The sequence below is a fragment of the Oryzias latipes genome, chromosome 13 (genome assembly GCF_053564925.1).
Source record: "Oryzias latipes strain Hd-rR chromosome 13, Olatipes_Hd-rR_3.1".
In the NCBI taxonomy this organism is placed as follows: Eukaryota; Metazoa; Chordata; class Actinopteri; order Beloniformes; family Adrianichthyidae; genus Oryzias; species Oryzias latipes.
This window is the reverse complement of record NC_136249.1, coordinates 18,396,918-18,424,641: the sequence shown is the minus strand read 5'-3', so window position 1 is coordinate 18,424,641 and position 27,724 is coordinate 18,396,918. Positions and strand designations below refer to the sequence as shown.

Below are 27,724 nucleotides of genomic sequence, written 5' to 3'. Positions count from 1 at the left end.
TTGTGACATCACACATGAACACCTTAAAACAGCATATTTACCTCTAAACACACAAAAAAGCAGCTCAGACGGATCAGAGTCAGAACAGCATCAAAGTTCTACTTATTTTAAATACTCTTTTCTTCTCATCCAGATGTTAAAAGGAGCGAGCAGAGGCTGAGGTCTGCTTCTTTCAGCACATTCAGTAAACTCAATTCTGATTTTTGGACAGAGATTACTAAACTTATCTGCTGCAACCAGATTTCATCAACAAATATCTGCAACGGCTGAAAAACCAAAGGTGGAGCAGAACTTTGCTGGGAATCATCACCTGAGCCCTTGGTCTTCTGCGTCGCTGAGCAGGCTCAGCTGTAGACCAAACCCCTTTTGATGATCTCACGCAGATCGAGTTATAAAAGACTAAGTAATCAACCAAACACAAGAGCAGCTGCTGTCCTGCAGAAAGAAAACGGTCAACAGGATTCTGTTGATGAGATTTTATTGACATTATTTTGACAGAGTCATGTGATTTGTCGAAAGGCTCTTTTCTCCACGTATTTGACCTTGAGTCTTCTCTTGAACCTGAAAGGAAGCAGAAGAACAGGTCAGCTGGCAGACATGGATCCAGACAGCAGTGAGGACTTCAGGCTGATGGCCTTACTTGGCCCTTTCTCTGGGTTCAATGAGGTTCCTCTTCTGCAGACTCTTGAAGCGGTCCTTGAGAACGCTGCCCTCTGGCTGCAAAGTCGGGATATTACAACAAATAAGAACAAATGCAAGCAAATCTGCTCAGCCAGGGTGATCTACTGCCTACATGTAATCCCATTCAGACCACAAAAACCAATCCCAGGTCTGGACTTATCAGAAGTAAAGGACTGGACTATCTAAGGAAAGTTAGCTGGAAGGAAAAGTGGGTCTGAGAAACAGCTATGCTGAAATAAAGACACCACATGAACATCCACACTTCACTGAATCCTGGTGAGCTCGAGGCTTCGTGGAGGTAGAGGATGTACCTTAAGTTGTCTCAGGGATGCAGCCAGTTCATCACTCAGCTGGACCTCCAGGTCCTGGGCCTGGAACCTGTGAGGAAAACCACATCTCACTTCCATGTATCTACAGTCCTGCAGAAGCTGCAGGAAAATGAGCTCTGATGACTGCCTTACAAAATAAAAGCCTTAGACTCTGATCTGAAGAGATTTGAAGCACTTTCATGAAGACACTTTGGTAAACCATTGACCTATTATTAAATCAGACTGGATCTTTTCAATGATATAGTATTAGAATGGAAGCATTTCTATAAAGTTTAACCTGTGCAGTAGTATAAATGTGATTTTAAAGTGAAAGGATGTAAACATCCCAGAATGCATCTGCAACTCCTCAAAAGGATGCTGCTTGGTCCAAACTAAGGAACCAGAAAAAAAATGAATTTTTATTGTTACTTTCAAAAATAATAAAACTTTGTTAATTAAAAAAGGAAAAAGATGACTTTTTTTTTTTTAACATAAATAACTTTTAGAGTTCTGAAAGGATCTGAGATCAACATAAGACTTTCCAGCAGCGGAACATTTTAATTAAAGACAGTTAAAACCCAAAATAGGAAAAATGAAAATGTTATTTACTGACCATTTTATTTCTGCTGGTTTTTTGTGACTTAGTTAAACCTGTTTTTACTGAGAAGACTTCAAGCACTGATTCTGGAGCAAATGTTCTTATGCCTGAACTTTTATCTCATCTGTCCTCGTCGTCTGTCCGTCTGCACTGATTCATGCTGATGTTGACTAAAGGTTTTGAATCCGGAAACGTACTTGAGTCTGCCGAGCCGTCTGGGCAGAGCCTTCTGGGCCTCCTGTCTGGCCTTCCTCTTCATCCGTCTGGCTTTGGTCTGCAGCTCCTGCTGTTTGATGGAGCTCTTTATGGAGCGGAGCTGAAAGAGCTGCTGCTGCCGCTCCGTCTGCCGTCTGCTGGCCTGCTGCTGCTGCGTCTAAAAACCATTTTAGGATAAAAAGAAGCTGTAACGCCTGAAGACATGAGTTATTTCTGGTGGTTTGGTTTTCTTTAAGGTTCTACCATCAAAAGGCTTTCAGGGAAAAATCATGGAGAAAGCTCCGCAAAGGGAGAGTAGAGCAGCAGAAACGTCAAAATAACGCTCTAGCTGTTTTAAACCTTAGCATCTGTCACCGTGGTTACCACAAAACAATGACAGACCTTCATTTTTTCTGCTTTCTCCTTCTTTCTCTGCCTCTCTGTCTTCTTCGCAGCCACAGCTATGGCACCCAGTGCTGAGTTAGCTTCATCCTCGTTAGGAGCGGCTGCCTCGTCCTCATCCTCATCTTCTACCAAGCCTTCAACTTCTTCGTGAAGGATCGTCTCCTGCACAAAGACACCAGACATGTCAAAGGTTACCGTGCACACAGACATGCAGCGACAGCAGAGATGATGGTCTGCACCTCTGTGGCTCTGTCCTCTTTTCGGAAAGCCAGCTGTCTCTGGAGTTTGTCTTCTTGTTTTTGCTTCTGGACCTCCACATCGTGGGCCTCCTGGAGCAGCGCCTGAAAACACACAAAGTCTTCGTTTGAACCAGCCTGATCCGACTGAAACGACTGCAGATTATTTCATTCAGTCCACCGCCTCCAACAACTGTCTGGCTCAGAACCATCAAGTACAGAAGCTTTAAAGCAGAAGGGAAAAGACTAAAGGAAGTAAAACTCTTTACAGTGCAGCCATTCTGCTGCAGGTCTGTTCCAGAACCAGCATTTTACCTTGAGAACAGACTAATTTCTATCAAAATCATGGCCGCCGTGAGAACCAGTTTATACAGCAACACTGAGGGAACTGACCAACAGGCATCTGCTGCTGCAACAGCCCCCCCTTTAAACAGGGTGTATTCTTCAACGCTACACTTCACCAACACGGACTTCCAACTGAAAATATCCATCATCCGAGCAACAGCAGGACAGAAACACGAGGTTTTTGATTAAACCATTAGGAAGCTTCAGAGCAGCATTTTCACCCCCATTCCTGAGAAAGAGCTTCATCCTTCATCTTTGGTCTAGGTAAAAACCTCCGTTCTTTCATGAAACAATCGTCTTTACACGTCACTCCTCACGCAGCAGAGCTGAGACTCACCTGGTGGGACAGGAAGTCTGGGTTGTAAGACCCCCCAGGAGCAATGACCTCCACAGCTGGGAGCACAGACGGTTTCTGGTTCAGCTTCTCTGGACGCTGATGGAACAAATAAGTTATTCAACACCTGCACCCAGAAGGTTTCCCTCTGATGGAGCCGCAGTGACTCACCTGAACCAGCTTCTTCCCCGTCTGCTGGAGATACCAGGGATCAGCCGAGTCGGTCACTGCGATGAAAACAACATCAAATCATACTTTTCACCAAACCGTCGCTTTGTAAAAACAGGATGAGTTAACAAAGATGGGTTTATGCTGCAGCATTTGGACTTTTCTGGTACCAGCTCTGGATGAGCTGCTGGTTCCTGAGAAGCTCCTGATGGAACCCAGAACAGGCCATGCAGGTTAAAAAAAAATGAGTGAAGTCCAATGTTGGATCTCCAGACACATGAAATCCCATTTACAGTTAGAAGTCCTGTTCTCTGGCAAAAACATGAAAACTGATCGTTGTTCTAGTTCATCCTCAGATCCCAGATGATCGTTCACACAACGCTCATCTGAGCTCCACGTTGATCTTCACATTTCCACAGAGGAAATACTGTGAGCGCAAGGATGGGATCATCACCGGACGCCATCACGCTGACCCTCCCCACTCACCTTTTTCTTCTCCCCACATGGCGTAGAAGTCTCTGTCGGGGTTGTTGTTGGCCTCCGCCTTCTTCACCGTCTTCTCTGCGGGCCGCCTGCTCAGCAGACGTCTCTGTCGCCGTGGTAACACACCTTTAGCCGCCAGCTGCTCTGCCTTCTGTGCGATCCGGCGGAGCTTCTTGGCGTTTGGCTGCTGGTAGGCCGTCACGCTGATGGTCAGAGGACAAGGTCATTTACTGTACCGAGAGACAAGCGATGCTACAGACGAAGTGATGGAATGAAGACGTTATGGGGTGAAGATGTGAAGGGGTCATGATGCAACAGGGATTCTAGTGTCTTCTGTATCTTGAAGTCCTCAGAGTTTTCAGCAGTTCCGGTCCTCTGAGCTCCTGATCCTTTTCCATGAAAAGACTGCATAGGTTCTTGCTGCACACAGGTGTTCCCACGTTGGATCAACAGGTCCAATCAGTAGATTTAATTACTAGTCAAATCTACTCTAATCAATTCCTTCCCTCGTGGAAACTCAACCGTATTGTTTGACCCGACTTGTCCACCATAGTTAAGGTCAAACCAAAACCTTTAGCATTGTTTCTTCTCAGTTTCATTTGCATGTTCATGGGACCAAGATCCTAAAGCTTCAGACACCAAACTTACCGTACTCTCGTAGGGCTACAAATATTTTTGGAGAAAATCCCTTCAATTTTCAAATAATTTTTCATGTGAATATGGATCATAAATAATCAAAAAGACCAATGCTACGGTTTCCAAACTCTCTCACATAACTAGTTATCACCTATTCTTACTAGTTAATTTTTTTCCAGTTAATAGTTGCACTGTTTTTATTTGATTTTTGAAGCTACTTCACATAAGAGCTCTGTTTAAGTATTAAATTATAAAAGGTGTATTAAAAACATAGGGAGCAACCTGGATTTATAACAATTTTTCATCTTTTACAAAAGTATCAGATCAGTACTGATCTAACGTAAAGTAGTCTGATCTAGTGTAATCTAGTCTGATCTAGTGTAGTCCTGATCCACTGTCTATACAGGGTAAATTGGCAGGAACATCATGGTTTATCTTCAGCTTTAACACCAGGTGAGCATACTCACTTTTTAGGGGCCGGAACCATGGAGTCGTGCTGAAGGATCAGGTCTATCCTAAGAGGGCGCTGAACTCTTCGTTTCCCCTTTTCCGCTTTGACGGGTTCTGCTTCTGCACACAGGAACGCGACCAACAAAACCATCAACACCTTCAGTCGGCTGAGAAGCAGAAATTGGATCATCCTGGAGTATGCAAACAAACCTTTACCTTCATTTCCAGCTTTATCCGTCTGACCAACGTCCAAAAAGAACAAGCTGTCATCTGGCTTCTCAGACAGTAGACCCCTGAAACACCAAACATGAACAAGAACCTTCACAACTAAACCAACAAAACAAACGTCTCGTTGTAGTACAAGAACAGTATCGAAGGCCAAAGAGAAGCTCCATGGATGCAGTGAACGAAGATACGTTTCTGTGGGGACCCCTTTAAGAGACAGCTGGAAGCAAACAAGTGGCCCGAATGATGTTCTATAACAGAAGATCTCTAAAAATGTCATCTGGACTGTGCTTTGTCAGAGTTAATAATCCAAGAGGTTTCTGCTGTGGAACCATCCTGGATGAGTGAGGCTCTGTACAGAAGTTCTCAACATTTTGGATCATCAATGACGCCCCAGAGTCACGTGAAACCGTGTATTTCGTTAACGTATTGATCCATGGATTCTAATAGAAGCAAACAGGAAAGTTACTTCGAAGATTTGCCAGGAATCACGTGCTTTCGGTACAAATAAAACGAACCCTTCGACAGAGTGAGACTTCTTGCTCCACGGACACACACACTCACCCTGTCGTCCTCTCCTGATGTCTGATGTCTTCCAAAAAGTCCTCCACGTCATGGATGTCACTGTGTCTGTTCCAGTTTTTTTTCTTGTTCTTGTTGACGCGTTTTCTTCGGCTGCTGACCAGCTCCGAGGGCTTGACGTTAGATTTCAAGCCTAAAAAACCGGGCTGAGAAACCGCGACACGTTTCAGCCTCCTGGCAGCCGCCATTTTGAAAGGACTGGGACGAAGAGGGGAGGAGGGGGGGAGGAAACAAGAATTCTTCTTCTGCTCTGAGGGCGTTGGAAATGTCGCCACCTGCAGGAATAGATGCAGAACAGCACAATAGGAAGAACGAGTGCTTTTTCTTTCTTTCTTTTTTAAAACATGTTTTGGCAAATTATTATTATTATTATACATTGTAAAGTTGATGTTTTGGAAGTCTGAATATAAACAAAATTTGGTTAAATGTAATTGAACTAGAATGTCATTGTAGGTATAACTGATATTATAAACTAACTAAATAAAAGTTTGTTTTTTAACAAAAAAACGAATTGTGAATTCCGGTCAAATGCTGGAATTCACTTTCTTAAAAATACTTTTGAGTAAAGTCATTGTCACATTAGTGCTACTGCCTTATTTTTCTGTGTTTACATTTACATTTTTTTAAACAAATGTTTCAAATAACAAAAGGGTTTTAACAAAGCATTACAAAATAAACACGTTTTTCCTCTTCAAAATGGTTTCAGATGGATTTCTAAAGTTACAGCTGGTGTTTATGTTTGTGCCCAGTGCATGATGGGAAACGTGTTTCCAGTTGCTGGTCTATGTTCATTTTCTTTTTTTCCTGCCCTCCTTCATTTTAAGCTGAGGACAACGCGTCGCAGACAGGAACAGTAAAATTCTATTTTCCAGCGAAAATCTTTCAGTAAGTTTTCAAAGGTAAGTATAACTATTAAAACAAAACATCACAGTATTTATTATTGTATTGTTCTGTCGAATAGATGTTATAGTGTGGTAGATTTTCGATCAAAAAGCGAACGCTGAGCAGTTGAGCTGTTTTCCGAGTCGGAGCGAGAGACCAGAAGGACTTATCATCTGCTCGGACTACATTCGAAAATGCGCCAAAAGTGAGGGACCATCTGACAAAAATGTGTTCATCAATCGATCCCCTGACATGTACAGAACAATCCTAAATTCACATTTTCCATTTGTAAGCGCCGGTGTTTCTGTAATTTTGTCGTTTTTCTCATCTCGCCCTTCGCTCGCTACAACGATTTTTTTCCCCTTCCCGTTTACATTCTTCAAGCCAGAAGCCAGCCATCATCTGGCGAGACGCTCGTTTACTAACACCGCACAGCAGACGTGGGCGGAGTCGCTTGGTTTTCCCTAAAAATAGCGCATTATAGTTGAATATAGCTAAACACGTGGACAACTGGGTAGTCCTTTCAGAGAATCGAACTAACCCATGTCGAATACAAGAAGGGTGGGGGTTTTAAATATATCGGCTCGTGATTGGAGGAGAGGCTTACATGGTCCCGCCCTGTGGATGGGTGTAGAGATGCTAATTGGTTAGTGGAGGAAGAGCTCCTTTACGATTGGATTTCTTGTTTGTCATTTATATAAAGCAATTACATAATCTTATAGTGCACTATTAAAAAGAATTTAAAACTGAAGTTAAAAATATATATATTTTCGTTTATAATTTGTGCCTTGTTTTTATATTTTTTTGCATTGTATTTTTTTATGGTGTTGACATTAGGACCCTAAGTGTTTAATAAAACTATTCTATCTCAGAATGTTAAAGTTTGACCTGCATGAATTAGGATTCTGTGTTATATGAATGTTATGGCTGCATTTCTTTAAGGCAATTGAAGTAAAACACATTGATGTCATATAAAAAATGGATGTCCTAACAGAGGACATGAAGTTGGCGAATGTTAGGGTAGAAGATGTCCATGATAGAGTGAGGTGAAAAAAGATGATTCGCAGTGGCGACCCCGGATGGGAAAAGCCGAAAGAGAAAGAAGTAAAACACATTGATGTCATATAAACCTTTCTCTGCAGGTGATCTGTAGGAAACATGGCTCGTACCAAGCAGACTGCCCGTAAGTCCACTGGAGGCAAAGCTCCACGTAAGCAGCTGGCCACAAAGGCTGCTCGGAAAAGTGCCCCCTCCACCGGAGGGGTCAAGAAGCCCCATCGCTACAGGTGAGAGCCCTCATCAGGTGTGTTGGTGCCGGGTTCAGACCGTAGACATACCTGTCTTCCTCACAGGCCTGGAACCGTGGCTCTGCGAGAGATCCGCCGTTACCAGAAGTCCACTGAGCTGCTGATCCGCAAGCTTCCCTTCCAGCGTCTGGTCAGAGAGATCGCCCAGGACTTCAAGACAGACCTGCGTTTCCAGAGCGCCGCCATCGGAGCTCTGCAGGTTTGCGGCACTGTCTAGAAGAATTCTCCTTTATTTCCTTGATTCAAGATTTCAAGATGTTTTTGTGTGTTTTTACACCAACCATCCACAGGAGGCCAGTGAAGCTTACCTGGTGGGTCTGTTTGAGGACACCAACCTGTGCGCCATCCATGCCAAACGTGTCACCATCATGCCCAAAGACATCCAGCTGGCACGCCGCATCCGTGGCGAACGTGCCTAGGAGAATCCCCGCGTCATGATACGCTTCTTTACTTGTTTCTTCTTCTGCTTCCTTTTACACTCAGTAGTTTGGTTTGAGGTTCTACAAATATATCATATCATTGTGATGACCGTCAATGTCCAATCATGTCTTCTTTGGTGCTACTAGAAGCAGATTCTGAATAGCAGTTTATTCTTCTATGTTCAGACTTTGAATGATAGAGCCACTCAGCAGTTTTACTGAGGACACAGCAATACCTTGTTACCATAGTAACTGGGGTGTTTCTGCAGGCAACAATTCTCTCTAATTTGAAATGGGAATAGGAAGTAGAGTAAAGATCGAAGTTTTCATTTAGGGAATAGCATGTACTTTGACATAAGTTTCAGTTTTTTTTTTCTTAGACATTAGTTGTAAAAGTACTGCGATTTCTGTTTTTTTCTGTCTGTATTGTTATTTCTACTGTTGATGTTGATTGTTTCAAAGAGCAGAAGCTTGATTCTAGTTGTCATTGAGAAATAACTGCATGGTTTGACAGACTAAAAGCGGCGTATATGTAGCAGACCTGTGTGATCCTGTTTTCATTTTTCAGCCAGGTGGTGTTTTTGTTCTTCTCTCAGGTTGATATGATAATCCTTTTTTTTTTCTACTGTTTTATGTTTTTAGTCATTTTTAAGAGGAAATTCTTGTACTCACATTCAAGCATAATAAAAGTGATTTTTGTGGTTGAAAGCTTCAAATTGACAGTTTTTATTTTTTAACAGCTGTTTTTTTCCCCCCCAGCTAACTTGTTCAGATGTTCAGCAGCCCCAGATGGTGAGAGGAAATGAGCCCCGAATGTTAAGAATAGGGCATGTCATGGAAACACATGTACTCATAATCAGTCAAATTCATGTGGAAACAAAGAACGGGTGAAAATGAAACCTGGAGTTGAATACTGAAAGTTGAATACTTTTTATGACATCAGTAATGTTGCTTAATCCAGGAAGCAGATATTTGGTAGTGAAATATGATGAATCATGAACCCAGACAGGCAGGGAGGACTGCTTCACAGCATGAAAGGCTTTCCAACACAACTTCAGCAGGTTTCGTGTCCAAAAACCACACAAACTAATATGTCCAAAAACTTGAATCCACCCTGCATTGAATGAACCTGATGAGTAGACAAGGGGAGGGGACTTATTACTTTAAGGCAGTTTGAGAGCATAAAAGTCTGCTGCACAGTTTCACGGCGATGCTCTCTAAATCAACCTGATGTGGCCTTGATATCAGATTATTCTGTCCCATGGAACAAAATCCCATGAAGTTCCAGTAGGGGTTAGGGTGCCAAAAAAATAAATTAAACGTTTTTTATTAAAGTAGGCTTCCTTTGAGGGTGATGCCTTCAAAAGCCGCACAGCATCAGTTCTTCAGTACTCCTGAATTTCCTCATATGCTACTTCCTATTTGAACTTCCAGATCTTTGTGGATTTATGGATCCTCTGTTAAACTTAAAACTTTATTTAAAAAAAATTAATATGTTCAAATATAGATTTTAATGGTTATTCTGAGATTAGGTTTGGTTTCCTCTCAGCAGCTTCCCATCTGATACTCTGGCCCATACAATAACCTTACCAACCTTTAGAGAAGGGTTTCTGAAGGAGCAGCACCAGTTTGAAAGTATTTTAAATATTTACCCCTCCAAATAGACTTATGGTGCAGTTAAATTTAACTTCGTTGGTTTAAGAACGAAGAATTAAAAAGGATTTTTGTCATCATATGACCCAGTTTTTCTGTAAAAGTTGTGCTCCTGCAGGTCTCTTAGATTGGTCTTGGAATGAACTAACCCACAGGCAATGCAGGAGTGTTTTGAATCACTTCTGCATTCTGGGGAGAGGGATGTTACATTACATCAGAATTGAGTTTATCTACGATACACATAATTGAAGAAGTGCTGTTTATGTGCTTCTGGTGGTCTGTGGGGCCTGCTGGGGGCATGTGCATAGAACCACCTTTATCTCTTAAAGCCAGCTGGTATGGGATAAAGTTAGGGGTTATGGATGATAACCCAGTTGTCCGTGAAGGTAAAGCTCTCTGTAAATAAATAAATTTAAAAAAATGTTTTATTTGCAAGTCCACATTTTTGTACCATCTCCTTCACCATACAGAATGTTTATAAATTATAACTACAGCTGCAAACCGTCTCCAGCTGGAGAAAAACAGTCAAAAAACGGACGAAAACATCAAATATTGCTTTTTCCAGTTAAATTATTTTCTAACTTGATGACCGTTTCACTAACATGTTTGATAACAGCGGTTGAAACGGTCCTTATCCAGCAGCGTCATACTTATCGAAGTGTTATCGGTAAACCCGATGAGTACTGTTGCATTGTGGGATACATGATTGACGCGGCGGCCATTTTCCCGCTGATCGCCTGTTTCCATTGTAGAAAGGAGGAACAAAATAGAGACGCGCCGCTCACTGTATCCCCGGTAAGGCTCCTCACTTGGCTTATAATACGTTTAAATTGACATAAAAATGTTTTTGTGTGTAAATAATTACATTTAAATTAAACATTATTTTGTTTTTCCACACGGGGGTAACAACAAAAAGAGAAAGTCGAAGCGGCGGTGAAACGCCGTCTTCCTGCCCGCCGTTCTGATCATGCGGAATTCTCTTTCAAATTATGCGCCCGTTCTTCAACTCGGTTCTACGCAGCCGTTAGCGCTCTTTTCGCCCCCTAATGGGGTTCTACTCAGTCCTGAAAACCTTCTCCGTGTGATTGTTTTATCGAAAAGAATCACAGAAGAGCCATTATTCCGTAAATGAAACTAATTCAAGCAGCGCTTCTGCCCTGATTCTTTATCCCGATTGCCCATCAAACCGCCGCCATCATCACAGCGAAGTGGGCGGGTCCAGCGATGGTGGGGTTGAGTTGTTGATCCCGCCTACTATAAAAATCCGACATCCTTATTGGCTGCTCGTTTATTGTTTGGTTTGGGGTTTAGTGTACTGACCAATAATAGCTCAGTAATATATTTGCCGTTTGTCATGTTATTTTTTCTTTCTTTACTTTTTGAAAAGTTTATCTCCTTCATCCGGGATGGATCCAAAGCAGAACAAGTTTTAATAACTTCGTCTGGTCTTTGTTTGAGGACTATAATTAACCCTTAATTTGAAATTATTTCTCAAATCAGATTCCTAATATTTTAATTTAGTTTTTTTTATATATGTAAAAAAATGCTTCTTGAGAGTGTATGAATTGAACCTTTGTGTCCATATTTATTCCATCAAATGTATGTCAAAGTAACATTTATTAGCTAAGTGTTGCTAGTTGAAATTCATGTTCAGCTCATCTTATAGACACTAAGCTGGGAGCTAATGCCCCCCTGCTTTGCACTCAGCTTTGATGGGTTAGATGGGAGAGGGGGAAACCACTAAATGTTTGTCTGGAACTGCAGATTTTTAATTTATTTTCGATTTGTTTCCCCCTGATGACCTCTGCAGGTGATCTGTAGGAAACATGGCTCGTACCAAGCAGACTGCCCGTAAGTCGACTGGAGGCAAAGCTCCACGTAAGCAGCTGGCCACAAAGGCTGCTCGGAAAAGTGCCCCCTCCACCGGAGGGGTCAAGAAGCCCCATCGCTACAGGTGAGAGCCCTCATCAGGTGTGTTGGTGCCGGGTTCAGACCGTAGACATACCTGTCTTCCTCACAGGCCTGGAACCGTGGCTCTGCGAGAGATCCGCCGTTACCAGAAGTCCACTGAGCTGCTGATCCGCAAGCTTCCCTTCCAGCGTCTGGTCAGAGAGATCGCCCAGGACTTCAAGACAGACCTGCGTTTCCAGAGCGCCGCCATCGGAGCTCTGCAGGTCAGTGTCACACTTTTACACCTCAGACCACGGTTCCCACAGGGTCTTAAAAAAGTCTTAAAAACCTTGAATTTGAACATTTGAAAATACGGCATCAAAAAGCATTAAAAAATTTTTACTTTTGACATCTTGGTCTTAAAAAGAGTGGAGTTTAAAACTTTTTCCATCTGACTGTTTTAGTCTAAAACTATATTTTTTCTCGTGTTTAGTATTTGCTGCTTTAACACTCATACAAAAGCAGCTGCAAGAAACTGTCCACCAGGCAGCATTTTCTCTTATCATGTTAGCGTCTCTGTGGTTTTTAGTGTCTTGTCATTGCTACAAAATGTGATATTTATGCCCCTTTCTCCTCTCATGTTATTCACTAATTCTCTCACTGAGCATGTGCGTGCTACAGCAGGATACGTTTGATTTGTTGTGCGGCGATGCTCATTTCTTTTACAGTCAAGGAGGCGTTCTCGCTGTTCAAATTGGAGGTCGTAAGTTTGCAGCGGGACAAGAAAACCAGTAAATGATTCCTGCAGTTTTCTGAACACTTGTGATCGATAGTTCAAGATAAAATCTTATGCTATGGTAGAAGTGAAACATGCAGCAAAAAGATTCATTTCAAGTCATTGAAAAAAGACCAATGCAGGGAAGATTGTTGAGGAGGAAGACTGCAAGACATTTGGTAAAAGGCGTCAAATTTTAGATTCTAAACAAAAATATTTTGTAAGGGTAATTTTCAGAAATATAAAAAGGCTTTCAAGAATTTGAGGAAAATGAATCCATTTGGAAAAATTAAGATAAAACTAAAAAAATTGTGAATAACTTCTAATTTGGTAATTGGGGAAAAGTCCAAATCAACAGAAGAGGAAAGAAGAGTCGACGGTGGGCTCAAACAGAGCTCCGCCCCTTTTGTCCTAACACAGGACATGACTCCAGTTCTTCAGGGAAACCCAGAATGAACTGCTGCTGTTAACTCTGTGGCGCTCATCCACACTTCCTGGTGTTAATCAGCTGTCTTTTGCCCCCCCCCCCCCCCCCCCCCCCCCCGTAGGAGGCCAGTGAAGCTTACTTGGTGGGTCTGTTTGAGGACACCAATCTGTGCGCCATCCACGCCAAACGCGTCACCATCATGCCCAAAGACATCCAGCTGGCACGCCGCATCCGTGGCGAGCGTGCCTAGGCACTGTCGTGGTTTTTCCTTTCTTTCCCTCACCTTTCTATCCATCCGTCCCCCCCACCCCCGCCCCTGTTCTGGTAGTGTGTAGAGAAAAGCTGATTCTATTATCATTAAATTATATAGACATGTTTTCTTGGTGCAGCATCGCCTCTCATCTGGTGCATGAACCCACTCTACGGTGAGGAGACCTCTGTTTTTGGACCGCGTTTGTTGGAAGAATGTTTGGATGACGCCCATGTCAGGGGTCAAAGAGGAGGGAAGGGAGGGGGTTTCTTCTGCTAGGGGGAGGTCTGCTCTGCAGCAGGGTGCTGCGTGTGTCTGCATGAGCATAGAGCAAACCGACCATTTACTCTTCTGTTCACATCATGTTCACACCGATTTTTATTTGTTCCTGTTTGATATAAATTCACACACGTGAACTTCAGTCTATCCATTAACAACAGAAACGGGGAGGAGCTTAAACCACCACCGCACAGAACCGCAGGGGTGGGGGGCATTTTCTACTCACATCTGATGCCTTGGACGGATTCTGACACCCGAGTACCAGTACTGGTTCTGACAGCAGAGTAGAAACCTGTTTTCCAAGTGGTTCCAACCATCATGGAAGCCTCGAGGCTTCGCCATCACAGACTTTTATAGCCGAGACTTGCAGGACCTTTTTTACTGCAGAGGTCCGTTAACATTCTTAAAGTCTTGAACTGAGGTAATTTTTTTAAAGAGACATGGGCTAAATGGATAAAGCATTTTAAATTGGTGTCCAGGATTCAATAACATACATCATGCATGTATGTAGACTCCGTGCATCCCCGTCTTCTGTTCCTCCTTTGAGACCTTTTGAGCATCTGCTTCTCAGGACGACTGTTTAACCTCAAATGCAGCCGTTTCTTTTTTTTCTGTTTGTTTCTTGTACATTTCTTTTTCTTTTTTTTATTTTAAAGATAATATCTGAAACATTTGTAATTTCCATATTTGTCATATAAAGTGGTAATAAATGGATGTTACACAACCTGTGGTGCAGAAGTAAATCCAAACAATACTGGGGTGAGTTATTGTTGATGGTCGACTACATAAAAATAATGTTTTTAAAGGATTTTTTCCTATAGTTGTCACATGTGTTTCGCCGCTAGATGGCGGCAGAGTTTCAATGTGGACCTGTTGACAGGATCCAGTGGTCTTTCATTTGGTTTTCTTTGTGTTTGAATGGTTCTACAAACAGTTGTGGTCCAAAAAGCAGACCAATGGGAGCTGACATGAAGAACCTTCATCACCATCATGGAAAACATCTTCACCTGTTAGAAGTTCAAATGAAACGCTCACACCGACAGTCCTCTGGCACGGCACACGCTTTGTAACACCAAGACAAACCGTATACAGTAAATCGATGACGTCCACGCATGCTGGGACTTTCTGTCAGGACTGCGCATTTGTGCATGTTCTCTCATGCGTGTGTGTCAGAAACACTCCCAGCAAATAACTGCAGGGTGTAATTACAGGCGGGGAAAATGTGCACGCAGCGCCACCAAGTGGCTGGAATAGTGGACAGGAACACGTGTGCATATAAACTGGAAACACTGGAAGTCAAAATGGGAAACACTTCCGAAGGTGGTTGAGAATGAGAGAGCAGACACCCTGTGGGACTTCCAGATCCAGACTGACAGGATGGTAATGGGGAACCAACCAGAAATTGTAGTGGTGCATAATAAAGAAGAGCCAAGCTTTTTTAGGTGGATGTGGCAGTGCCAAGTGATGGAAACATCAGGAAGAAGGAGCACAAGAAACTGGAGAAATAGCAATGATTGCCAAGATACTGTGCAGGAGCTTCAAGCTTCCCAGGTGTCTAGCAGAGGAGAAGTTTGGTGTTTTTACTGTTTGATTCAGGGTCAGTGTATTTTCCCATTAAAATAGTAGTTTTAAACACACTATATGGGGTCTGTAGGAGTGAAGACTACCTCACATGAGTGATGGTTTCAGCCGTCACACCCTTCAAAGAAGCCACTCACACAGGTAATTCAAGATGACGTTGGTGTTTGGATCCAAATCTAAACCATCATCAGGATTACAATAAAAATGTTTCTTTCAAGGTTTTTTGAAGTTTAAAAACTATAGTTTCTCATATTTTAACAGAAAATAAAGTCTTAAAGTAAATTCTGTAAGCATTTGTTATCGATTTTCTTTATGGAGGATCCCCCCCCCCCCCCCCCCCCCCATATTTTAAGGCAGTATCTCGTGAGATTGCAGCCACAGATTACCAGAACACTCTCCTAATTGATGTCTATGTAATGGACTCTGGCCGTCCAGAGAGGTAGATGCCCCCCACCCCCCACCCCCATTGTGTGCCATTGTCTTTGTGTGTGTGTGTGTACTCAGTGTGTTCACCTTCAGCGCTCCATCTGCAGTGCTCCGGGGATTACAGCCAATCTGTCTGTCTGCAGCTCAAAGTGCTGACCGGCAGAGCAGCACCAGATTAACACAGTGCTGGGATTGGGGTGGGTGGGTGGGTGACGGGTGGAGCCGGGGACATGGATGCTGGAGAGGACAGAGATGTGTATGTATAATGGGGGGTGGGGAGGGGCAGAATGAGACATACGCCTATAGATTAACACAACTGGTATGTCTCGAAATGAGGGGGAGGAAGGGGGGTTCACAGAGGCAACAGATGGATGAGGTGAGTGAACGGGGGGTGTTTATACCCATACGATGGACTCAAACGCAGAGTTCTTCAAAGGTAGAAGAACAAACGAGCTCTTCATCTTCCTGCTTCCTCATCTTCACCCTGGACAATTTGCCGTTCATTGCAGGTCAACCAGACAACCACACTTTGGGACAAAAGTGTGGACTGCAGGAGGGAGCCCACACACACACAAGGAGAACATACAAACTCCAAAACAAATATTTGAACCAGGACCTTCTCACTGTGAGAGCAGGGACTAACCACTACCCCACCATGCGGCCTGCAGCGTGTGTTCAATGTTTTGTGAAGATGGATCTTTTTTGCATGAATGTGGGCAGCAATTATATCAAAACCAAAAGTCATTTCATGTTGAAATAACCAAAAGATACTTAGGTTATGATCCAGATCCCAAATGAGCTCATTAACATCATCTCCACTGAGTGTGTTAGCCTCTCCACTTTAGTTGTGAGACAACGTGACGGTTTATCCACCAGGAACTTAGAAGATGGTCTCTGCAGCACAATTTCCTCATTAATCTACATATGTTTTAACCCTTGTTCTATCCTAGGCACTTTAACATGGGGAGTTGGGTCATCTAGACCCACTAGACAGTGCTCTGAACCTTTTTTCTTCAATGATTTGTGATCTTCACTGGTGTCCATGGATTACATGAAATCTTTCCACCTTTATCCACCTTTGTCATGGTAGGGAGAACACGTCGATGTAAGGGTGGGGTCATCTAAGATAGCACAAGGGTTAAAGCAGCAAAGTGTCTGCACTGAGTTTGTGCCTCAGAATACCGTTCTTCACAATCGTCAAATGTGACGTCATTGTTGTAGATGAACCCTGGAACACAACTCAGTGAGATCTGGAGGACGCTAAATTTTCACAGGCATTTACATCACATTTCGGTCAGACATGTGAAGTGAGATGAAAAAAAAACATGTTTCTCAGTTGCTTTTGCGTTGGTTTGTTTGTTGGCGTGCTTGGATCAGCCGTGTGCCTCCATCCAGTGTGCAGGCTCATCCAGATCATGCGAGAATGCTGGCCGCCTGCTCTCAACGCCCTCTAGCGGCCAGCTAAGGCATGACACGACCCCTCCCTCAGCAACCTGCCACTAAAAAACAAGTTTATGAGTCAGAGTGGCTCTGTGCATCCACGTCCTCCAATCATCCATCAGGTCCCACGTCCTCTATCATGTCCCCTGTCCTCTATCAGGTACAGCATCCTCCACCAGGTCCAGGGTTCAGCAGTCAGACTCAAACACGCAGCAGCTTTAATTCTATAAAATAAGCCAGTTGAGGGCTGGACTGCGTCAATGTTCAGAACATGCTATTGATCCCATTGCAAGGTTTCAACCTGAAATGAAGAAGCTCTGTGAAACAACATCAACTATAAGAAAAATTTTAAAAATCAGGTCATTTCACCATCAATCTAGAGCTTTTATTAGAATTTCTAATGAAAACTCTTCCTACTCGATTATAAAAAGTAAAACTATAAATAATATGGAAATCAAATGTCTGTAGTAGCAAGAAAAACAATAAAAAATAAAAGTGTGTAATAAATCTCAGTTTGCCTCTTTGAGATGCACAGATGTTGATGTTTAAACTGAAATGACAGTTTGTACCTAAAAACAATAATAAACAGTGAATGAACTGAAAATCAGTTGCATTCATTTTATAAAACTGGACCTTTAAATCTTTCTCCACCAAGAAAAGCCAGAAGCAAATTCCTCTTAATAAAATGCAAATGTCCTGTAATAAAACAGAAACCTGCGTTGAAGCTAAGTTTGCAGCCCTGCTGGAGGCTTCCTGATCTGACATAGTTGGCGTCTCATCTTCATCACTGTTCTGCATCAGGCTTTGAGAAGAGGAGATCCTCGGTGAGGATTTGATGAAGTTCCTCAGAGGAGTCAAGTCTGAGAATGTGCTCATCATTAGACACAAAGACCAGTTGGTTTTTGGCACGTTTTGGTGGTGCATTGTGGGACTTGTAGTGTGGCCTATTAGCAGGCAGCTCTCTCAGTGATCAAATGTTATATAGCCGCATCTCTGGGCCATGAAATCTCGGGGCGTGGGTCCGACACGTGGAAGCGATCATATTCATCGAACACGGCAGAACAAAAGTGTTGAATGGAAGTTTGTATTTAACCTGTAGACTGTTCCCCAACATGAGATAATCTTCTGTTTTTTAAGTGTTCATGTGATGCACTGAGAGGAAACAGAAAGAAAAGATGATCTAAAAACTCCCAGAATGCCTTTGTTTGGTGATCAACATTTAATTGGTTAAATGACTGATTAAAGTCCATTAAAGCTACACTTCAACAGATTCCTTGATTCCAGATGAGTCTCTGTTTTGACATAATTTACATAATGTCCATGAAAGACTTAACAGAGATTGATCTAATATAAAGGAAACATTACAATCCTTGCTTTGTTTATGTTGAGACTTCAAAAAAACACACACATTCAAGGTGGATAAATCTAGTGTAACCCATTAACATTATGTTTATTTATGAATCAAAGTGAAGATTTTTAAAATGGCGTCAAAAATTACATTAAAAATAATAAAGTTCCGTTTGTGTATAAAGAAAAAAGGAAACAAATACATGAACAAAAACTGAATGACAATGTTTTGGTGTGACTGGCTCATAGTCACAAACAAAACACGCAAACACTGAGACACTCACATGAAGCAAACATGTTGACTTGTTGTTACAAGAGTGCATGTGTGTGTGTTTGCGTGTGCATATAAGTGTAAGTCTGGGTGAATTTGTGTGTATGTTGTAGTATGTGTGTGTATAGGTGTGTCTGTTTTGTGTGTGTGTATCTCTATGTTTGTGTGTGTGTCTGTATAACTGTCTATGTGTTTATCTGTGTGTGTGTGTAGGTGTGTTTGTGTGTGTTTATCAGTGTGTGTCTTTGTGCGACATTACAACTAATTTTGTGTAACTAAATGGAGCCCCCCCCCCCACACACACACACACACACACATTTTCCAGTATGGAGGGATTAGAGTGTGTTTCTTCCCTTTCATTCCCTGTTTCTGCCTCTTTTTCATTCCCTCCATCTTTCCCTGCATCACATGACCACTTACATCACGGGATTGAGGTCAGAGCGGGATTAGGGCAAGCTACGTGTGCAAGCGAGAGAGGCATGGTTGAAATTACTGAGTGAGGGAGGAGTGTTTGTTGGGGGGAGAGAGGGAAGAGAAGGAGGAGAAGGAGAGAAGAAGATGGTAGAAAGAGAGGAAAAGATGGTAGAAGGAGAGGAGAAGATGGTAGAAAGAGAGGAGAAGATGGAAGAAGGAGAGGAGAAGATGGAAGAAGGAGAGAAGAAGGAGGGTAAAAGATGGTAGAAGGAGAGGAAAAGATGGTAGAAGGAGAGGAGAAGATGGTAGAAGGAGAGGAGAAGATGGAAGAAGGAGAGAAGATGGAAGAAGGAGAGAAGATGGAAGAAGGAGAGAAGAAGGAGGGTAAAAGATGGTAGAAGGAGAGGAGAAGATGGTAGAAGGTCCATCCAAAAACATCAAGCCTTTTCTGTTTGACAGCAGACATGTAAATACACACCTACACCCGTGCACAAATACTTTCACACACACACACATGAACACACAAACAAATGTACATGAAAGAGCACTGGCAAAGAGAAATGTTCAATTCCAACTTCCCAAAAATATTTCTGCTAAAAGAAAGTTCACATGGGGGAGCTGTGGTGAAACATGGATGAATGGACAGAAAAGTGAAATGAGAATTTTTCTGGTTCTCTGCTTGATTCTGATGGTTGGTTTGTTTCAGGTTTAGAAAGCTAAGATACTTTCTCTCTGCGTTCAGGTTGATCATTTTGGGCCATGCCCTTCGATCTGGAAATAAGTTTCAAAAGCAGAATAAGCTCTGAAGGAGGATGGTGTTGGTGGTAACAGGATCTGCAGTAACCTGCACCTGACAGCAGCTGGAGAACCCTGCTCCACCTGAGCTGCTGGGGAGCTACAGTATGACCACAAAGGATGGTGAAAGTCCTTTGTCTGGACTATTCCTGCAAAACATTTTAATCTGGCGTGAGAAGGCTTTTCTGGTAAACGTCACGCTCTTTTAGGTTTTTCTCTTTCTTTCTTCCGAGAGATGAAAGTTGAAAAACAATACTTTGGATTCCATGACAGTTTTGCAGAACATCTGTCCCAGAAGAGAACAGTGGAACCAATCATCTGCTGGAGGGTGACAGGTTGAATGTTGCTGATGAAAGTAGACATGTCCAGAAGAAGCCAAACATAAAGGTGAAGAAATGATGAGTGGAGAGTGACAGCAAGGATGAAGAAGAAGAGGAGGGAGACAGTAATCCAGTATAATTCACTTAGTGTTACGCTGAGGGAGCAGGACATTAAGAGGATTTGGGACATTCTCTAAATTAGATCAGCAAGAATAACAAACTGTGAGGAGCAGAAGAGCAAAGGGGCAAAGAGGTGGCACCACAGAGGGGCAGATGAGGCCAAGTGACCACTCCACGACAGGATGAACAAAGATGGATGCCCCAAATATCTGAAGCAGAAGAAGGGCGAGTCAAAGTGTTGATGGGAACACTTAGGAAAAAAAGATGTGGAATCTTCTGAGTTGGTCCTTCATCCAAACACCTCTGTAATCCAGACAACCTCCAACATTTCATTAAGCCTCAGCTTTAAACACTTTTACTATTGCCGAAATTAACAAGGTGTTAAGTTGTAATCTGCAGTAAAGCCCTCAGCAGAGGTGGATCCTGAGGTTGACAGCGCTGGTTGATCCATTCATACACTCATACTGATCCTGTTACTGTGACCAGCTGCAGATCACTCAAACCTGCTTACGGGATCCTGCAGCATTACAGACGTTATTTAACCAATAATGTAAACCATCATGGTGATGACATCAAGATCCAGTGTCTGTGAGAACATCAACATGCAGCAGGTCTTCATCTGGTTACACTTGTGCAGTATTCATGTGATGATGGAATCACAACACAGGTCCATGGAGATGATTTTCAATCTTTAACATTGGTTCCTTAAAGAAACACGACTTCACCTAATTCCTTTACATTAGAGTCAGATTCTATACATTTACATTCTATACTTTGTTAAGGAATTACTCACCTCACACACAAAACACTGACCAAAAGTCTGTGCGTGTGTGTGTGTTTGTGTTAGCATGTGTGTGTGTGTTTGTGTGTGAGCTGGTTTGCGTTTGTGTCTACTTAGTTTAGATTGTTTCTATTTAGTGTGTTTATTTGTGTCTGTGTGTGCATGTCTATGTCAGTGTGTGCATGTGTATTTGTGTGTGTGTGTCAGTGTGTGCATTTTTGTCCTCAGGATGTATTTAGAATCAGGAATCAATTGAGAGGAAATTGTTCTGCAGGGTTGAAGTAGAAGATGTGAGGAGAAACGGCGGGACGCGGCGTGGGGGGGGCGGGGCCAGCTTGATTGCAGTGTTCCTCCAGAGCGGGCCGGCCACCAGCTTGTTTGCAGAGGATTAGGGAGAGAGGAAAGACATGAATCATATTTCCGAGTGTGTGTGGTTCTCCGCCCATATGCTGCTGCAGGATTATGGCCGCACACGTCTGCCTGCGTTCATCATCAGCAGAGACCAGAGATGGAGAATAGGTGTCGGTGTAGTCCTCAAGGAGACCTCAGATCTAAAGACCCAACATTCCGATCATCTGGGACTAAATCTGGACCTGATCATCAGAAACGGACCAGTGAAGATAAAAATGTCTCCTCTGAGATGTGAACTCCTCCTGGCCTATGAGCTGGAGAAAGCTGTGGGGGTGCTTGTTGTCAAAACAGCAAAACAGTTACACGAGAGCTTTGAAATGGATGGTGGTTGTTGGTGCCACCAACCTCCATGGTGTTCCACGTTCTGCTGTGCTTGAATTTCCTCCAAGAACCATGACACTTGTTCGTGGCCTGTGGAACTGACTGTTGTCAGCATTGTGGATGAGTCTGTGGCGCTACAGACGGATGAGAAGTTCAGATGAGCCTTCAGATGTTGCAGCAACACCCAGGAGCCAGAACAGAAGATACATGACATTAAAATGTAGAGAAGAACAGCTGTTTCTGTGAGAACACAATGTTTGTACCGTAGAATTTTCAAGCTTTAATTTTTACAAAAACAACATTAGTGAAGCTTTGATACAGTTTCAATAAGGAAACTCTTCCTCAATTCCAGGTACGCTGGGTCGTCACTCTACATGCTATCATCTGTCAGGCCTTCACTTTGAACTATCAGCTAAAGTGACAGCCTGTCTCAATTTCAATTTAATTTCAATTTATTTGTTTGAAGGAAAAGCCCCTTGAGATGTGTCATCTCGTTTTCAAGGGGGTCCTCAACATACAACAAAACAAGCAAATACCGACAGACACAGTTTGTGGTCTTCTAAACCAATCACGATCATATCTTAAGGTTGTGTCACACAGGCATTTTCCTGGTATGAAATGTTGGTCTTTTGTTATACACGTGATATATGTCATTTATAATTGTTTTTGCGTTTGTCAATCATCGATGTGTGGAGATGACCGTCGAGGTCTTTATGTGAATTTGGTTTTGAGTTGTTCAAAATTGTTGGTCAGTAAAAAATTATGCAGTTTATGTGTATTTTACGTAGTTTATAGGCAATCTTTACGTGAATCTTACGCAAATGTGCGTGATATTTGCAAGATGCATACATACGCAGCTGTGTGGCTTTCCACGACCACTCCACATGTGTCCAATGGACTTTTCTGCCATGTACCACCAACAAATAACTTATATATCTTGTACATGCCAAATAAATTACGGCCAAATTACGTACTTGACGCACGAATGTGGATGGAATGGATTGCATATAAACAGAGACAATAATCACACACGGTTCATGTTCTACGTTGATTTACGTGTTCTTTGCGCGGTTTATTTGTACTTCTTCTGTGATTTTAACGTGGTTCATTTGTGACACATCTGTGAAAATTTCCCGTATAGACAAGTAACCACAACAATCCTCACTATTTCCACATACATTCAGGTATGACCAATTTTCATCAGTGCAATATACACAAAATGTACATAGTGGCTGTACATGCCCATTAGTCTTTAAATTCATAGATGGTTGTCTCTCTGCATTAGATGGTTCGCTGGCCCTCCTTCACCCCTTTCTCCACCCCATTGTGGGTTAGGGTTAGGTCTCCAACCACCATCAGGTTTATTTATCCATGATCCGAGTTCATCTCAAGCACACAAGAAGCCATTGGCCCAGAGCCTATCTGCCAAAGATAATGAACTTATTTCACAGATATTTTTTGTAGCACAAAACAATCTTTACTCACATTCTTACAACCTCTTCTTTTTGAAATAAACTAGATGTTTGACTCCAACAATCATCTTCCAGGAGCATGATGCTGATCAAATTCGGAGCTTTTTCTGAAAGACACCAATAGAGTTTGGAAACCTTAGAAAGTTCTACAAAAACAATTGAGAATAGAACACGAAGGAACAAAGAGAAACTCTGACTTCCACCAACTCTGGTTCGAACAAAACTGAAATTCTGACAGTTTTAGAAAACTTTAGAACGTTTTAGTAGGTAGAGCAGATGTTGGGGTTGAAGTGGGGGTTTCTATATTGTAAGTATAAAGTATAAATTTAATGCAGCATGATGTTCTGCAGAAAACGAACATTCTGGTGCTGGCGAGGCCACACCCCCCACCCCCGTACACACACACACACACACACAGGCACAGTAAAGTATTTTCTTGGTGGGTCTGACAACAAAGCAGCAGAGAGGCAGCAGCAGCCTTTCAACATTATTGTAGTGCAGCTTAAACGCTCCGCTCATAAGTGCATTGGCTCATGACACAAGACCTCCAGCCTGGTTTCAAGATGTCATTCAACACGCAGCAGCTAATGGGCAGATAAAGAGCTCTCATGTGGTGCACTCCTCTCCACCCCCGTGGAGCTGACCTTCTGCCCCATCGGTGGCAGCAACAGGAAAACTCTACAATCCAAAGTAATCTGCCCAGTTCCTGTACTTCAGACTTTTGGATGTCAAAGTGACTCAATATAATGGGGCGTTGTAATCTCCTGCCTGTCCTCTTTAAGGACTGAAGTCTGGATCTGAATCCCCCCCCCCCAGCTCAGGTCCAACACTAAAAAGCAAAGAGAATCGTTTGAAGCGGGAAGAACGGATCTTTGCAGTTTTGTAGGAAGTCATTTAATGTCTCCGAAACATTATGGCTAACATGATGGTGGTGACATCACTGACCATGTGCACAACCCGACTCCTGTCAGAACGAAAGCAGAGGAGTTGATCATGAAAATGATTACAAATCAATAAGTGATGAGAAACGGGTTCTATCACAGCTGCTTTTGATGGATGAAGCCCTGAGTTTGAAAAGAAGAAACCAGAGAAAAAGTTGGCGGAGATGTGTAAAACAGAAGAAGAGTCGTGTGACAACACGCCGCTGATGTTGTTGTTTCAAGTTTTAATATTTACAAAAACAATATTTATAAATGTCTACCATCAATGTCTGTGTCAGCTGGAGACAGAAACAGCAAGAACACATGACCATCATTTTACGGAAAAAAGGTCACAACTTTTCAAAGAAACTCAACATCATGGGAGTCTAATACAAAAATGGACATAAGCTAACATAGAACACAAAGAGCGGCGTCATGTCTCTACAGGGTGGAGTCCAGACGGGCCACAGATGCTGGACTGCAGAAACTGTATCAAAAAACCACGCAGCTGTGGTCAGGTGAAGGTTGGCCCCCGCCAGCCACAATGTGACCATTGTGGGGCCATAACGATGATCTTATTAGACGTCCGGTGTTTGAGCTGTTGTGATGATTACAACCAAGGCAACAGGGACTGGATGCCCCCCCCCCCCCCCCCCCCCCCACTGCAGGAGGTCTGACCACTGAAGGCCACGGAAGACCATCCTCCATGATTCAGGAGGCATAAGGTGGAGGAGGGGGCGGAGCTCTGTTTGTCAGTTGGTTGACGGCGGCCGTTCAGTTTCATGATTGTCCAGTTCAGAAAAGGCCAGAATTCACACAAATATGATTCTGTTCTGAGGTCCAGCTGTCTCCTCGCCAACAGTCAGAGCTGATGGAGGTGTTCCTCCACCTACAGGCCTACACAGAACCGCGTTCTCACTCAAAAGAATCAGCAAATCATTCCACACGTTCCAAACAACAACAAGGAATTTATTTCAGCCGATTATGGTTTTCAACTGACAAAAATGTTAACTTCCCACATTCTTCTACATCACAATTATTCTGGGGTTGTAGATTTCCACCCCCGAAATCTTTCCCTCCCCACTTCCTGTTATCTATAAGACCTGGAACTTCCAGGAGTTCTGGTCTTTGTAGTCCAGACAGTCAGCTGCATTGAAATTCAGCTTCCAGGCAGCTTGATCTTTGTAGTCCAGACAATCGACAGCTCCAAAACCCAAGGAGGCAGCCGTGTAGCCCTGGGAAGAGAGGGAAGCTGGGGACTGGCTGAGAGGCCCCCCCATGGACGAAGCCGTGATGGGGCTAAGGGCCCCTCCGGTCCCAGACAGCTGCGAGTGCATTGGAGACAGGTAGGAGCTGCAGTCCAGGCCAGTGAAGTAGGAGGAGGAGCCGGCGTAGCTCTGGCTGTAGGCTGGGGCCTGGGTGTAGGTCATGGGGTAGGTGGTGGTGCGCTGCATGCATGGGGTGCTGGAGGCAGACAGGGGGTCTGGTAACGGAGAAATGGAGGCGGGGCTCCAGATGGACACTGTAGCACTGGCAGAGCTGGAGCTGGGGGTGATGGCGGTCCCTGGAGGTGGGGGCGGAGGGCTGTATGGTCCGTTGGTGGCGTTGGCAGAGGCCTCGGCGTTGCTCTCGCGCGCTGGTGACGCCTTCTTCTTAGGAGGCCTGGGTTTGGACTGGCCTGTGCTCTGCTGCTGCTGCTGGCGGCACTTGGCCCGCCGGTTCTTGAACCAAACCTTCAGGAGGAGGGGGTGAGGGGTCCAACATGATCATCAGAACAACACACTAGAAACTGTTCAGAACACCTGGGACTGATGTGATACCTGAACTCTAGACTCCGGCAGGTTGATCTTCAGGGCCACCTCTTCCCTCATGAAGATGTCCGGGTATCGGGTTTTGGCGAACAGAGCCTCCAGGATGTCCAGCTGCGCACGCGTGAAGGTGGTGCGTTCCCGGCGCTGTTTGCGGGGAGTGCCTGAAAAACAACCGTCATTATTCTCTTTATTTCTATTGTTTGCTGTGGGATGAAGAAACCAGCACTTAAAATAAATAAGTGTCTCAAAACTGTTTAAATAATAAACAATATGTACTTTTATTCTAAAATAAATACTTCCATTTGAAAATCATGAGCCGATGTGGTCTTTGTTATTTTTCTTTCTGAAAGCTTTTTCTTTGTTGTTGTTGTTTTTTTTTTCTTTTTCGTTTTTTAAGGAAAACTCTCCAAACTCAGTGAAGGATTACAAAAGTTTTAAGGCGTTTTTTCTTCGCTGAAAACCTGCGTCAAAAAGTCAGATCTGCGCTCAAACCATCGGTTCCTTCAGGCTCCGGCAAGACAGATGATCAACCAGCGCCTGTTCTCAAATATCAGTTAATGTAAACAGATTGGAGTTAATCTGAATTTAGACTCATTTCTCTTTGTTTCTAATAATCCGCTACGTTTGGGGTCAAACAGAAAAACGGGGGGAATAAATGCACTTTGCCTCAGTTTTTTTTTAGCGCTCGATGCCATTTTTACGGACCTTACAGACGTGACAGCGCGAGCGCAGCTCCCGGAGGAAAGTGCGGGGGTCTACTCACTTGGATATCCGACGGCGGCGGAGTGGAGCAGATCCATGCCGGGGCCGGACAGCGTTAACCCGTTGACGGCGTAATGGGGCTGTTTAATGTAGGACATCATACCTCCTGCCGGCTTTAAAACGCTGCCTCACTCTCTCTCTCTCGGGGGGGCTGGCGCTCCTCAGTCCTGGGGGGTGTTTCTCTCTCTCTTGTTTTTCCCGCCCCCTCTTTGGCCGTTTTGTTGTTTTTACTTTGATGTTATTTTAAACGATTCTCATACCTTCTCCTAGCTTTGTTTTCCTCTCTGACTTTGTGCCGCTGAGCCAAATGCCGGTGACTCTGACTCCAGCGCGTTGCTCCACCTGTCTCCACCTGACCACTTCACCAACAAATAAAAGCACGGAAAAAATTCTACTTAGACACTGCACTAAGATTTAAAACCTTACAACTAAAGCAAAAGTGCGCATGTAACGTCTTTCTCCCTTCAATGTTTTGCGTAAATTCGGGCGCAGTCCTGCAGTTCCAGCGCAAGAAGAGGATGCGGGTATGTTGAGAGCTCAAGTGAGGCGACCGAGTGCTGACTGGCTAATTAGAAGAAACTTCTTACCCAAGTAAGACGCAGAGCCCTCCCTCCTTCCCTCCCCCACCTTTGTGCGCCCCTGACGCAAGCGGCGTCCTTCGCAGATCGGCCAATTATGGTCTTCGTGTGTTGTTACCTTTCATTCACACCAGCATAAAGTTATTTTTCAGTTTTTTAAGAGCAAAGTCAGGTTGAGAAAAACAAACAATTGGTGCGTGCACATTTTATTTAGCGATAAAAAAAAAGAAAATGTGTCCAAAAACCCAGCAAAACGCTTGACAAGTGCGCCCAAGTAAAACGCACATTAAAAAAAGTCATTCCAGCTCATTTCAAAGTGCTTTTTCGTTTGGAACAATTTTACAAATTGGCTTCTGAGAGAGCTGACAGGGCGGCATAGCGCGGGGTGCGCGCGGGCGGGATTAAAAAACCCGCACAAAGACCGCG

The 27,724-nt window shown here is 43.5% G+C and overlaps 4 protein-coding genes across 5 annotated transcripts; 2 read left to right on the top strand and 2 right to left on the bottom strand.

Annotated features, from left to right (window-relative positions):
• Positions 1-461: 461 nt before the first annotated feature.
• On the bottom strand, positions 462-6,374 carry nop53 (NOP53 ribosome biogenesis factor). Its single transcript, XM_004075457.5, has 12 exons — positions 5,629-6,374; positions 5,056-5,132; positions 4,857-4,959; positions 3,757-3,956; positions 3,274-3,329; positions 3,106-3,201; positions 2,427-2,528; positions 2,185-2,349; positions 1,785-1,960; positions 993-1,059; positions 641-717; positions 462-561 (listed from the first exon to the last, which is right to left on the bottom strand). The coding sequence occupies exons 1-12, from the start codon at positions 6,021-6,023 to the stop codon at positions 501-503; spliced, it is 1,575 nt and encodes a 524-aa protein (XP_004075505.2). The 5' UTR covers positions 6,024-6,374; the 3' UTR covers positions 462-500.
• Positions 6,375-6,394: 20 nt separating this feature from the next.
• LOC101155705 (histone H3.3A) lies at positions 6,395-8,970 on the top strand. Of its 2 annotated transcripts, none has more exons than XM_078930015.1 (4): positions 6,395-6,531; positions 7,671-7,814; positions 7,881-8,034; positions 8,126-8,970. In XM_078930015.1, exons 2-4 carry the CDS (start codon positions 7,687-7,689, stop codon positions 8,252-8,254), a joined length of 411 nt encoding a protein of 136 aa, XP_078786141.1. In that variant the 5' UTR covers positions 6,395-6,531; positions 7,671-7,686; the 3' UTR covers positions 8,255-8,970. The 2 variants fall into 2 exon arrangements, with proteins under 2 accessions (XP_078786141.1, XP_023817633.2); XM_023961865.2 differs by having other exon boundaries at positions 6,406-6,545.
• A 1,574-nt stretch (positions 8,971-10,544) lies between these two features.
• Positions 10,545-14,252, top strand: LOC144981726 (histone H3.3A). The gene is made up of 4 exons (XM_078930016.1): positions 10,545-10,702; positions 11,718-11,861; positions 11,928-12,081; positions 13,121-14,252. Exons 2-4 carry the CDS (start codon positions 11,734-11,736, stop codon positions 13,247-13,249), a joined length of 411 nt encoding a protein of 136 aa, XP_078786142.1. The 5' UTR covers positions 10,545-10,702; positions 11,718-11,733; the 3' UTR covers positions 13,250-14,252.
• A 10,120-nt stretch (positions 14,253-24,372) lies between these two features.
• On the bottom strand, positions 24,373-27,297 carry LOC101154795 (homeobox protein otx5-like). The gene is made up of 3 exons (XM_004075458.5): positions 26,722-27,297; positions 25,968-26,119; positions 24,373-25,880 (listed from the first exon to the last, which is right to left on the bottom strand). The coding sequence occupies exons 1-3, from the start codon at positions 26,819-26,821 to the stop codon at positions 25,242-25,244; spliced, it is 891 nt and encodes a 296-aa protein (XP_004075506.1). The 5' UTR covers positions 26,822-27,297; the 3' UTR covers positions 24,373-25,241.
• Between the last annotated feature and the right edge of the window lie 427 nt (positions 27,298-27,724).